Source organism: Pundamilia nyererei, unplaced genomic scaffold, assembly GCF_000239375.1.
Source record: "Pundamilia nyererei isolate P.nyererei 1_Seehausen unplaced genomic scaffold, PunNye1.0 scaffold00064, whole genome shotgun sequence".
In the NCBI taxonomy this organism is placed as follows: Eukaryota; Metazoa; Chordata; class Actinopteri; order Cichliformes; family Cichlidae; genus Pundamilia; species Pundamilia nyererei.
Window position 1 is genome coordinate 194,190 of NW_005187465.1, and position 13,763 is coordinate 207,952.

Here is a 13,763-nt window from a genome sequence, read left to right on the forward strand (position 1 = left end):
TTAGCACAAGTTGAAAATGCTCACATAGAGTACATGTTTCCATGCACTCTGTTAGCACACACACACACACACACACACACACACACACACACGTAATGAATATGCCAAAACAATTATCTGCCACTGCAGAGGTTAACCAATAATTACAGACTCCATATGTTTACAGAAAGAAACGTTAAAAATTGAGCGCAGTGCATCATTCTAAGTGATTTTGGTAATAAAACAATGACCTAGAGATAATTAGCCCAGATGTTTATAGCAGACTTGGTAAATTGCTCGCTTTATATGAATATCAATGTACTGAGGCACAAGCTAACTGAGAAAAAATGAGTTGTCTGACAAGCCTCCAGACTTCTCCAACTTTGTTTCTTATGAATCCCCTCTTGGAAAAAAAAACCAAAAAACCAAATCTGATCAGTAAAGCACACCAGTCGTCTTTCTCTTTAATGGTTGTTTCTTGGAATATATAGCTGACCTTCTGCGCTGGTGCACAGATGCAGCAGACAAAGGTGGGAGGAGTAGATCTGGCTTTAATGATGGCGAGATAAACAAAGCAGCAGATTGTGGTTTGGATGAGACAGGCTTTACCATTTAATACTGATGATTACAAAAGACGGTCCTGCCTACGTGTTTGTTTGTGTATTCACATTATAGTCACATTTCCATTAGTTTTAATGACTTCAATGATGGATCAATGTGAGGTATGAGGATTGTTATTTCCTCCGAGTTGGACTGATGTATTGGTTTGACCTTTGATATTGGCCAGCGATGCCATTTACCACCCGCATGATTGAGAGCCCTCCCTGAACACTGCTAGATGAAAACCCAAAACGCTGCAATGAAATTCTTTCCCCCCCCCTTTTGTTGCTGAAAATGTTATTATTGCCGCTATCTAAAAAGTGTCTCTTTCACGCCTTTTACAATTACAGGAATACATTTCAGATAAGTGAACACAGAAAATTTGTGGAATAGAGAAATGAAAGATCTGAAACATTTTCTGTTGGCAGCTTCTGTCCTGAAAATCAAAACACACTGACAGAACCACACTGACGCATCCGACAGCTAGATCACGGAGTGCTTGCCTCTGTTGCAGGCTAACAAATATTGCTGTAAATGCACTCATGTCTGCAACACTCAGAAAAAGATGGTGTGAAGATTTAGCCGTAGGCAGCCATTTGAAATTCCAGCTCAGATGATGTGATGTGCATGAGACAAACTGCAATTACAGAAAAATATTGAAATTCCACTGGAGATGGTCTCTATCAGATGCTGGGAGGGGTTTTATCACGCGTCCTTTGAACATTTTGTCGATTGCCATAATGTCTCATGACTGGAATCCTTTCCAAGGTTAATAAAGATCAACAATTTGTTTTTGCTGTTGTTGTTTATGTAAGCGGACATGCTGTTTGCTTTGACAAGCCACGGCCGACTAGAAGTATTATCTGTGTGGAAAGGGAATCAACACAAATATCTGCAGTTCTAATGGATGAAAGAAGGAGGAGGAAGAAAAAGAAGAAAAAACCAACTCTTTAGAATCATTTATGTGACATGGAAAATGCAAGAATTTTTTTAACTTGCCGTATCAAATTAAGTTGTTTGATTAAGGGCTAATAATGCTGTGCACTACCAAGTAAATACAGGAGCAGTATTGCTGATACCAATACTAACACTACTCCTTTTAACTTATAATGGCAGTATATGTAAATGCGCCTGTCTATAAAACACTTACATTTGCTACAGGCTATAAATAAAACATAGTGCATGGTAAAGGTATAGTTTTTTTATTTAAAAAATATTTATTTAACACAATCCAGTGGCCTGCATAATGAACTTAGAGGATAGAAACAAAGTATCGATCCAATCACACTAGTATCGATCCGATACCAATACCACCTTTGGTATTGATGCAATCAATATTTTCATTAGGTCCAATTCAAGCCTTTATTGAACAACAAATTCCTGCCTGTTCAAATGAAGTTACTGCAGAAACACTAAAAAGCACCAGCATATCAATCTGTAATACTAAGACATGCTGTAGCAGGTATTCAAACAGACTATATTCATATTTAAAATGACAATATCGTTTGAACTTTCACAAATCGGCGCAGTTATCCCGCTCCGTGACGTAGCACATTTAGATGTAAAACATAAAGCCTACAGTGGACAAACTACTGATTTTCAGATCTGTAGGCAATGACAGGAAGCACATTTGGCTGTGTATTTGTTAAAACTAGAAACTGTGGGAACAAGTGAAAGAAGAAGGCTGCTTGATGATATTAAGGTAAAGCCGGATAATCACCTACTCGAAAAAACACCTTATTTAGAGAGCTAAGCGCTCCACTTATGCTACACTCAGTGTAAACAGCCAACAGAAATTCGTTTATAATGATAATTGATGAGATGTGTTTTCCTACAATGTGAAGCTTCCCCTTACAAATTTGGCTTTCTTACACTCAGTGTTATTGCAAATTATCCTCTCACACTCGCCCTACAGCTTTCATAGCACATTGTCCTTTTCTTGCTTTAAACAACACACACCAGCACATTTGGATAATGATTACCGCAAAGACGTTTCTTTGTTACTCTAAATGCCTCTCCAGCAAATGAAGCCTAACTCACCCTGACCGATGAGCTCGAGGGGTATCGGGGGGGCTCCTGGTAAAAGTCGGGTCTTTTATATTTGATGTCGAGGGCCCTTTATAGTGAAAGCAGCAATCAGATGAGAAGTTTGAAATGCGGTGCTATGACTTTGTTATGCACAATTACAGCACAATCGGCCCATTGAGTTAGAAATGTAATATATTACCATGCTTTCAAATGTAGGCACAATATATGCAAATTTTCATATTCACATGGTTTTTGACTAATAGGAAAAACAGAGTCTTATTGTTATTTGCTTAAAATAGCTACAATATACAATGGAGGTTTGATTATTACATCATTATTGGAGTGATGACATGAATCCTTAGTTTCCGCTACTAGCTTACTAGCTTCATTTTATTAAGGGCAATCCCACAATTAACATCCTCATTAATGAATTTTGCACATCTTTTCTTTCTTCCTGTAATCTTTTTAAAGCTCTAAAATCCAGTGACTCCATGAAAAAATGCCGTTGGCTGTTCTTTTGAAAACAAATCATTTTCTTTGGCCAATTATTTGACTCTACGATCTGATCAGTAACATCTCAATCAGACTTTTCCCTGTGAGGTATAATACAGCTGCACTTACGGTCACTGCAGAAAGGCCCCCCGTAGGTGGTCATGGTGCAGTCACATGAGAAGCCCTCCCACAGCTGCAGGCACACTCCCTGGTGGTGGCAGGAGTCCTCTGTGCAGGTGGTGCTGGGACCTGCAGGGTATTTACAGCAGATTTACCAGCTGTTTTTCTGCCCCCACTTATTTTATTCACACATCTTCAATTCTAGCCTACCGGAATAAATAACATACAGCAAAAGTAACAAGCTGTGGTAAGCCAGTTTGATTTGGGGCACTTCTGCACAGCAGCAGCCATAGCTCTACAAAAAAGCCATACTGTCAGTAAAACGTTGCCCGTTTTTCTTCTCATCCTTGTCCTTGTTGCCATCTGCTCATGACTGGGTGTCTTTTTTGCTTGTATACAACAGCACGCTGACTGTGATGTCTTTCCGATTGCTCTTTTACACATGTAGGTCAGCGTAGGACCGTTACCACTTAACACTGAGCACCAAGGCAGCCTGTGTGAATGTAACTGTAAACTTTTGACTAAAGTCAAGGAAATTTTAGATAAAACATCCATATTTTTTTTATCTGATTCAGTTTGCTTAATTTTAGTTAACTTAAGCACACAATCTAGTTAACAACACAAAGAATTAAAGGTTATGTTGCGTATCAACTTTATCTGTGTGTTTGCACCGCCGAGACCGCCTTAATTCTTCTGCACCACCAAACCACATTTTTAGCACCAAAGTCAGTCCAATATAATTACTCTTACTCATAAAAATCATGCTCATAACACACAATAGCTATCAGCTGCCGATCTGTTAAAGTTTTCAAATGTATCTGACTCTGTAAGTCCAACAAGCTTCACCCTAGTTGTACAAAAGCTGTATGATATGGATTACTGAGTTGCAGATACAGAAGACTAATTTTCCCTTGAAGACACCCTCTAGATCCAGGATGGGCAATTAATTTTCTCACAGGGCAATCCACATGGGAAACTAGGACTGTTGTGGATGGCTGCACCACTAAGACAAACTGAATTCTGCTCTGTATTGAGTTTCTCTCTTTATTAGCATATTGGTGCGCTCACAACAATCCGACTTTCTTATGTTGCCATTCGGGAAAATGAATTGCCCACATCTGCGTAGATAACGGCATCAAGCACGTGCACGTGCTTGGTAGTTGTCTGAGTCCTGTCCATCCAAATGAATTGTTAGTAAAACCTGAGCAGATGTATAAGAGTTCACTTAAAACTGAAGTTTTAACACCCTGGATATGGATATTAAGAGTATAACAATTCACCAACTGAGGCATTATAAGTTAATGCCTCAGTTTTTTTTAGAGGGAAGGTATAACAAAACAAGGAAACCATCTTTTGACCGCAGGCCTAATGGCTTAATCACGATTGCAAGCGTTTTCCCAGTTGGCTTTCTATGTGAACAATCTGCAGAGAGTACAGCTTTTACCAGCATTTTAGTTTTCGAATCGTTACAAGCCAATAGTACACGCACTCCATGTGGACTGACAACAGAAAATGTTTCTGAATCTTTACGTCAAAGGCTGAGAGAACCTTAATGCTAAAGATCAGAGCAGTTGAAGATCACTAGGAGCTGAACTAGATTCAACAATTCATTCAAAAACACATGCATGTTTAACTTAGGCCTGTCGTACTTGAGGCCAGACAGAATGTACTTTACCTGTTCAAACCCATCCGATGCTTCACAAAATAAACAATGTTGTGGATAACTATCAGCTTCATCCTCTTCACTTTACTCAGTGTTTCTTAAATAGAGCTATTGCAGCATGAATAACATTGCTGTCATGGACCCATGGATGCTATAGACTGTGTGGAGGAGGACCCAAAGGCCGATGTGTGAAAGCGAACCGTACTGAACTGAAAGCAACCGGTTTTTTGGCTGTTTGCAAAATCAAAAAGGGGAAAACAGAAAACTATAAGCTACTAGAAAACACACAGGGGGCTAAGAGACACTTGGGCAAAGGGAACAGATGCTCTGACGAAGACGTTATTATATATCTACGCACAGAAGGGCAATCAGGGAAGTGGAAACAGCTGGGGAAAACAAGACACAGCTGAACTAAACCACAGAGGATGAGACAAGGGATGAAAAACGAAAAGCAACTGACTGGACTGACACAAGAGGATGAAACACTAAGGGAAAACTAAATTCTAAAGAAAATCAGTGACTAGGGAAAAGCCAAAATACATTGCAAAATAAACAAAAAAGAAACCAATATCAAATAGAAAATAAAACTTGAAAAGTCTAAGATCTCACAAACACTGTTCAAGTGAACCAGGACCATGACAAGTGATTTTTCAGGATCAGAATTGATTGATACTTTCACCCACGAACAAAAACGAGATAAAAATTTCCAGGGGAGGTGAGATCCAATCGACATCCAATGCTCCCCTTAAGACAATGTGTGATGTGGGAGAAGTTGGGAAACGATCCAGGTAAATAATATCCATTTGTCGATATTATAAGTGTGGAACAACTCTCACAACAGCAAACTTTAACTGAAACTTAATCGACTTTAGATTTAGTCCACAATAATACAAACAAAAATTCAAAAATTACGACTAAAACTGAATAAAAATGTTCTGCCAAAATTGACATAGCAGCAAAGTCCATAACAAAAAAATTGAGAAAACTCAAAAATGTATTGAATCAAGTTCACATGACACTTTTGAGTTTTCTGGTTCCCCCCCCCCCCAATCAGAGGAAGATTAATAATAATAACTAATTCACAACTGGGCCACAATCATTTTACACCAACTGAAGCTCCTCACCGGTAACTAATAAATGGTGCAAAACTGACAGAGAAAAATGTCTGACCTTCTCCAAGCGTCACCACCAGTTCAAGTACATATACAGCATACATCTATTCTGTCACATCCAGGTCAGCCTTTGTTAAGTAATGGCCACCTTATTTGAGATTTTTTGTGACTATTTAGCCTTGGCAGAACTGTCCACTCTGCTGAGTGTTTTCTTGTTAGAGGTCCATAAAAGCAGCTGAATGTCTTTACTGCTGCATGACAGTATTGCACGTTAGATTAGGTTGAAAGGAAATAATAATACACAGAACAACGAAGATGTTTCAGGCCCTAACAAATGAGGTGTGATTAATTTTCAGCTACCTGCTCCCCTCTTTTCAGGAGTACCACCTGTGAAGTACAATGAAATCAGAACACCGAATGATTCACAGGTGTTTCACATGTCCTCACCTCCACAGCCGTGCTCCACCTCCCCCACTTTGTGTAGGGCGTCTGCTAGGAGGTCAGGGAGTCTTCCATTCAAGTCCACAGATGCCAGGCAGCCCTTGTATCCTTCCCGGGATGCTATTAGCCTGGGCAAGCTGCTGTACATGCTCTTCCCAACACCTCCAATGTACAGCTCCCCTTTAAGATAGAGGAATTGATCAGGAGGAAATTTTGCCAGAAAAAACATTTTCCGTATCCAAGTGCTTGCTAGTGCATGCACTGAACCACTCCGAAAAACAGCACGTTTTACACATGTACACACTTTAAATTTTGCAATATAGTGTTTTCTTCAGAGCAAATGTCAACAAAATTGACTATTAAGCATTAGTTTTTGCCACAAGTACCAACTATATCTTTAGTAATACCTTTCAAATCCAGGTTGCGGGCTCCATTGGAGTGCTGGGTGACAGTGCGGGAATCAATCTTGAGGATGTGCACATTGTTGCTGTCACGGGAAATCATCACATTGTGCCACTGGTTGTCATTTAGTGGCTTGTCAGAGTTTCCCTTCATTAGTGACGGCCCATTTCCCAAGTCAAAAACATAATGGATGTACCTGCACGACAACACAAATGTTTACAAACGCCATTTCCTATCTATAATTATTTCTTCACATGCCACATGCCACCAGCAACTCAGCAATACCACCTTTACGTAGCAAGCGGATAAGTAAAAACCGCCCGTGTGCGTGACTTTTATACGATTAAAGCGTGGTTCAAATTACTCCAGTGTCATGCGTGGCGATGCAGCTGTGCACACTTCTGTCTGCCAACCTGTTTTGTGGTTCTATTTCTGCCGGGCCTCAAACTACTCGAACATATTCAAGTATTTTGTTTATGTTCAAACAAATAACAGTGAATTTATGTAAACACAGAAGGTAATGCTTTAGGCACACCAATATGTTGACATTAAATTTTATCATTTAAAGGACACACTGTCAAAAACGACATCTTGCTTAAATCAAAGTAAAGCAACATCCATGAATAAGCTGCTACACTTCACACGTAACACCGAGCAGCCGCAAAACTATGACAGAAGTGTTGGAAACCATTTTTTTTGTCTGTGTTGTCTGCCTGAGCTTCTGCTGCAGGCTCCAGAGCTGAACAAGGCTTCCCGCTGACTAATTGCTTACTGGGAAGAAAGTCTGTGCAAGGTCTGACAGTGGGAAGATACAATTGTTGCTTTGCTTGCTCTGTTTTAACGACCTTTCTCTGCGATTCTCTCTGCAACAAAAATTATTTACGATGAATAAAACATTTGAAACGTATTTGAGATGGTGTCAAAGTGCCAAAATGTGCTTGAGTACGGGAACGAGTGTGACTTTTTTGAACTTGCGCTGCCTCTCTGTGCTCGACTCCCTTTAACAGAATTATTTATAATGAACAAATGATTTTAAAGCCATTTGGTATCTCTCTGCAGTGCTGCGGGGTGATGGATTCAAGATATGAATTATGATTAGGTAATTTCGAGGCCAGGAAATAAGAAAAGCTCCCGTTCGTGCTTTATTTTTCCAAGACAAATACTGTTTGGTTGGAATACAGTGAATGAAAAAATAAACCCCTTTTTCAGATTTCTTCATCACACATGTATATTAGACGCTAGTACTTACCCTTTGACTAGCTCCACCACAATGAAGTCACTTCCATCTCCTGAGTTGTAAAGGATCAGCCCGTCGGGGCTAGTGGTCTTGAACTGGAAGAAGAGGTGCATGGAGGCGTAGGCCTGTAGAGTGGAAAAAGCCAAGTAGCTAGCCTGCGTTAGGAAAGTTACAGGATTGGCAACAATGTGCCTCATGCCAAACCGAGCATTCAGCTCGCAGTAGGAGATGTCTCCATTCTTGCACTGGTCCAAATAGAGCATCCCATTGAAGGAGAGGGCTTGCAAATGTCCGATGAAGTTGGAAGGCACCACAGAGATGAAACGGCGCTCGCTCATGATCCCCGTCTCGATGTTGTTGAACTCCAGGCGGGTATGGGCGCCGGTCATGTGGCCTAAGTAACAAAGCATTCTTTTTCAACTGAAAAGCATTTCAGTATCTGTGCCTTTTTTCTACTATAGCCACTTTCTCCCTACTATACCTTCCACAGTCACGTTGTCTACAGAGAGCTGCAAGTTCTTCCCACGCCGTACCACTTTCACTGTGTGCCACTCGTTGTCATTCAGCTTCTCGCCTACAAGGAGTATCTCTGGTCCCTTGCCTAAGAGGAAGAAAGCGTCAAGTGACAATCATACCACATGAGCTCAGTGTACAAGCCTTCGACACAAAGCACTCAACATTTGAAGCACTCTCAGGGTGCATGCATTCATTTACTTATCACTCACACACAAAGCCACAAACCAGCAAGCAATAATTTGCATTTATTCAATACGCAATAATATGGGAAATGAGACAAAGAAACAGCTACAAAAGAGCCCATTCAAATCCGAATGTTTAAAATGTACTGCATGACACAGCTGCGCGTTCTCTGTGTAGGGTCATTTGGGTGATGTCTGTTGGTGGAAACATGTTGGGGCCATGCAGTATCTGGAGCCCTGTCTCAAACACGAAGCTTTAAGTTCCTGAATTTCTGCACTATCCTGAGCCTTTTTCAGTGGTTTCAAAATAGGTCACAGTGCAGAAGCTTGCCACTGCAGCACCGTCATCCCAAATCAGTGCCTATGCAACAGGCCGACACGGCAGTTCAAAGGAGTTCTGACATCGCTTGGGAAACTAATTGGCCATGCCTAAGCTGACTGCGCCTTTAGGGGTTTGTCTGTCTAATTGAGCTCAGGGTGCAGGAGAATTACAGGGGACGTACAGAGGGCAATAAATGGAAAACATCAACTGGTTTCCGAACACTTCACTGTTTCATCCTCAGGGAAATAAAATGGTGACTGGAGACTTTGTCCAGAGCTGCATATCAAGTGTCTTCACAGCACACTGCATCATTTCACCGTCACCCTGCTGAATATTGACTACGCACACCAGAAAGATCAATCTCATCAAATCCCGCTCGCTGTATATTTGATGGCTTCGCTTAGATAATGAAAAACACACAACTTGCTGGATTCACGTCCAACACAAAAAACCCGAGAAATGTTTATCTTGTAAGTGACTATCATGATAGCAGAGGTACAGACGAGATTTGCTGTAATGAAAGAGGCAACAGAGGAATGCAAGACAGTACGGACTATTCGGCTTATCTGTGTTTCTGCATGGGGACCTCGCCTGCTATCTAATGTCAGCATATGAAGCCAAACACAATAATATCAAAATAGAACAACAAAGTCAAATTTCTTGCAAGCACAAAACAAGAATTTCTAAATATTTTACACATAAAATTCTGTTTATGTCATTAATACAATTGGATAGATCAAGACCCAAAGTGGTGATACTACAAGTGCAATACTGAACATGCACACGATGCACACGATGTTGTGCACATTTGCACAACATCGTGTTAGTTCCGAGAAATCGCTTAGGGGTGAACTACAGTCTGGGCATCCTTCACAAACAGTGTTAAATGCAATTAAAGGGGCTATGCACACATTCATTAAGTATGTAAAACAGTACAGGTACAACCAGTAATGACTATTTTTCTAGCAAGAACAATTTCTCTTTGTCTGTTGTTTCCACTGGGATGTATTTCGACAACACAACTACCCAGTTACAATACAATACAATACAACTTTATTCCAGAGGTTTTAATCAGCTGAGGGTGACACAATAAATAACAGCATGCAAGCCCATGCTGTAGCGAGTTATCGATCAAAAAGGGAGGCCTGCCCTGGAGCTTACCCTGCTCTGTCACCTTTTATGACTGTAATGGGGAGGACTGCTTACTGAACTGAGCGTTATGTTCAACACGAGATCTCAAGACCTGTCGCTAACAATCGAGGCCATCTGAAAAATGTAAAGAGGGCAGAGAGCAAAGGCCTCGCCCCCCCGTCCCTCTCGCAACTTATTTTTAAGCAACTGGAGGAGTCCCCCCCTGCTGGCCATTTTAAAGAAAATGCAGCTTTAATTTGTGCTAATTTACAACTCAGCGTAAAGTACTTTTGCACACCTCACAGTTCAAAATTAATCCTGGTTCTTCTGATACTGGGTGTTGGTACAGCATCTTAGTTCATACTGTCTGAAACAACTTTAAGATGATCCTACTTATAACCCATCTTTTATAAAGCATCCACAGAATAAGGGCAATGGCATCAGTGGTCCTGGCCCCTTATTGAAATCCAATAGTGTGGTTGCTATAGCAGTGAGGTGGGATGTTAGCTCATATAGCTTGATTATGGATACAGTTTAAAAATGAACGATGAATGAATGATCCATGGGTGTGGAGTCAGAAAGAAGCTTACCGGTTCACTGCAGCGAATAGTTTAAATAGTTGCAGCAGGGTAAGTAATGTATATAACAATATATAATGAATGTTGTCTCTCAATACTTTTAAATAAAGAAGCAGCATTTTAAATGTATATTTTATGATAGAAAGAGTTATCTGTAACACTGCAGAGTGGATCAAAATGGTGGAACAGAAAAGTGTATTCACCACAGACATCTGATTGTAAACCCTTTGAAATCGGTCTGCCTTTCAAAAGCTTGAAAGAAAGGTCCATATTGTCCATTCTGATCCCCAGCTGTATTTGAGTGATGCTTTCAATAATAACTTCAAAGGCTCGGTGGAGTTATACAGGTCAGTCTCATGAGTGAGCTGAGACTATGGCTGCTTTGCGTCTTAATAAAAAGCAAATTTGTCGAACAAATGCCTCATTTCAAAAGTGTGCGCACCACGCTTTCCCAGACTCCATATAATTAATCAAGAACACTGCAGCAACATTTGTTCTTACAGCGATTACCCTCCCACTGTGTATCCAGTTGTGGACAGTTTCCAAGCAGCTGTTGCAGATGGGCTTTCCTCCCAGATTCCTTTGGAAGTAAGCTACATTTGAAAGACACCTTGCCTGAGAAATTCCGATTTCTCAGGCAATTCCGATTTGCCTGAGAAATAATTTGCCTGCAGTCAAGTTAGAAGGTAGTCCATCAAAGCGGGGAAAACAAATGTATTTAAAAAAGTACATAACCCAAACTGTACGGTAGCGCTGTTTTTGGTGATTAGTGTCTTAATAATTTAAGCAGGTAGTTCTGCAGTTTAAAACTCTGTGTACATCTTGTAATATTGAATAACCATTAGGAAGCCATTCATTGCCACATGTGCCCAGTTAAGCTATTTTAGAGGCAACTGATGCAGGATACAAGCAGTTTAATGAATACAGAAGACACAAATAAAGTGGACAATGCACAATGTTATAATGCCATCTGCTGGTAGAGAAGGAGAATTTCCAGGGCAGATATCTGATGAAGATAATAGATAGGCAGGCAATGCTCAATGCATTTTTCTCTGCTAAGCTTTCTTTGCATAAGGTTTCATCTGTATATTTTCCACTGAGTGCAACAAATCATTTAAAGTGGATTATAAACCGCTTTTATGCAGGTGAGATAGCACACAGGCACCTAGTTTCCATTCAACCATCCACACACATAAAACCAGACACACAAACACACATTAATGCACACATTTTACTCACCTCGCACAGAGAAAAACAATATAATTGATTCAATATAACGAGCAGTTCAATAATTTCATACATGTGCAGTAAATCTGTGTACAACTGTATTGTAAAAGCTGTTAAAACCTGCACCTAACTGACTGCGGGTTATCGATTCTTTACTTACCTGGGATTCACTGTCAAATATATTTGAGTCCACAAAGAGTTGTCTTTATCAGAGTATCTACCTCTCGTGATTTTAAATGCATAATAATTGGCAATAGGGCGGCTTTTCTGCGAATCGTTTTCTAACACGAACACCGAGAGGTTTTTATTCTGAAGTATCAAAGAATTATTCATACATGAGGGGTGGGAACAAGCTTTCAGTCCGCACTCAATTATAGTGATAACTTTTATAAGCATTCATAAGCCTCCTCTGTATGTGATGATCTAAATCAGAGAGCCGCTCACCTCTCCACCGGCAATAGCGTTTATCTGTTTCTCACACCGCTGTAGTCTGAACCCAAACTTAAATTGCCTGTCTATCGGGCGAGAGCAACAATCTGCATCATAAATTCCAGCATCACTGCGGTGCGACCTGAACTCCCACTCCACTTCACAAGAGCAGAAAAACCAGCAAATCTATTCCGTTAATCCAGGGGAAAATCTTACTTTCAGTATTCATTTTCCTTTGGGTCAGCTGAATTATTAAAAGACCCTGTAGCTTCATGGAAATGTTTTTTGTTCTTCTTTTTGGATAGATTCTCATCTTTATTGCCATTTTTCAGCTTATGTTTTCAGTTCATTTTCAACATTTATTTCATTTATTGCCCTGTACTTTATGGCAAACAGTCAACGATGTGCAATCAAAACGTTTATTGATGAAAAGAGCAATCTGTTAATCTGTTAATGAGGCATTGGTAATCAGAGTAAAAGGAGATGGGGTATTGAAAAGATATGTAAACATGGAACATGTTTCGTGACAGTTACTCTAATAAAAAGGTGTCCAGAGCTGCAAATTGTCGGCACCAATCTGTATCTATTTTTACACATTTTAGCCAAAACAAGTCATTGATTTTCTGAAGCTCTGCTATTGATCTGATTTCATTCTAACCTTTAAGTTTATCTCAGCTCTGTCACTGCAGTCTGATTACTCCTAATAAAGCAGTTGTTTTTTTTCCCCTAAAATGAAATTGAGACACTGATTTTCCCACTAAAGACAATTACGGGTTATATTTTAACTGCACCCAATTATCAGCTATGTGAGCAAATTAGTCAGAGGCAGATGAATGGCAGACTCATTGGCAGCCCGACAGCAGACTATTGTATGTCAAAAATAGCTACATATGATTACAGCATCATTACACTGAAAATGTGTCTAATTTGAATTGGTAGATTTCATGACAACAGGATCCCAATTATATTCAACTGTACAGCTGCGTGCCACAGTGAAGTCTCACTCATGTTCTTATCTTTATACTGATGCTTGTGAGGAAGATAACAGCAACAGTAAACAAAGACAATTGTGTGGCAGAATAAATGAATTATATTCTCTTTCATGTGGGAGCAGAGGCACAGAGCATGTTCCTAAATCATGGTACAGTAAATAAAATCATAATCATAGGAGACACTTACTGAGATTACAGCCTATCCTGATACAATCTGGTGAGAGAGAGAGTGAGATGGTGAGATTAAAAGAAAAAAAAAAGAGAGAACAGCACAAGAGGAGATCATTTCACATCCTTCAAGGTACATTCTGC

The 13,763-nt window shown here is 40.0% G+C and overlaps 1 protein-coding gene across 8 annotated transcripts in view; it reads right to left on the reverse strand.

Moving 5' to 3' along the window:
- The window catches only part of nrxn2a (neurexin 2a), a 127,816-nt gene that overhangs the window by 59,029 nt on the left and 55,024 nt on the right, over positions 1 to 13,763 (reverse strand). For 6 of the 8 annotated variants that reach the window (XM_013911484.1, XM_013911483.1, XM_013911488.1 and 3 more), the window contains 6 exons: positions 13,639 to 13,665; positions 8,556 to 8,675; positions 8,087 to 8,468; positions 6,843 to 7,033; positions 6,442 to 6,615; positions 3,229 to 3,348 (listed from right to left, as the gene is read on the reverse strand). In XM_013911484.1, the coding sequence (XP_013766938.1) occupies positions 3,229 to 3,348; positions 6,442 to 6,615; positions 6,843 to 7,033; positions 8,087 to 8,468; positions 8,556 to 8,675; positions 13,639 to 13,665 (1,014 nt within the window). The remainder of the gene's footprint in view (positions 1 to 3,228; positions 3,349 to 6,441; positions 6,616 to 6,842; positions 7,034 to 8,086; positions 8,469 to 8,555; positions 8,676 to 13,638; positions 13,666 to 13,763) is intronic. The other 2 variants (XM_013911486.1, XM_013911482.1) reach the window with 1 other exon arrangement.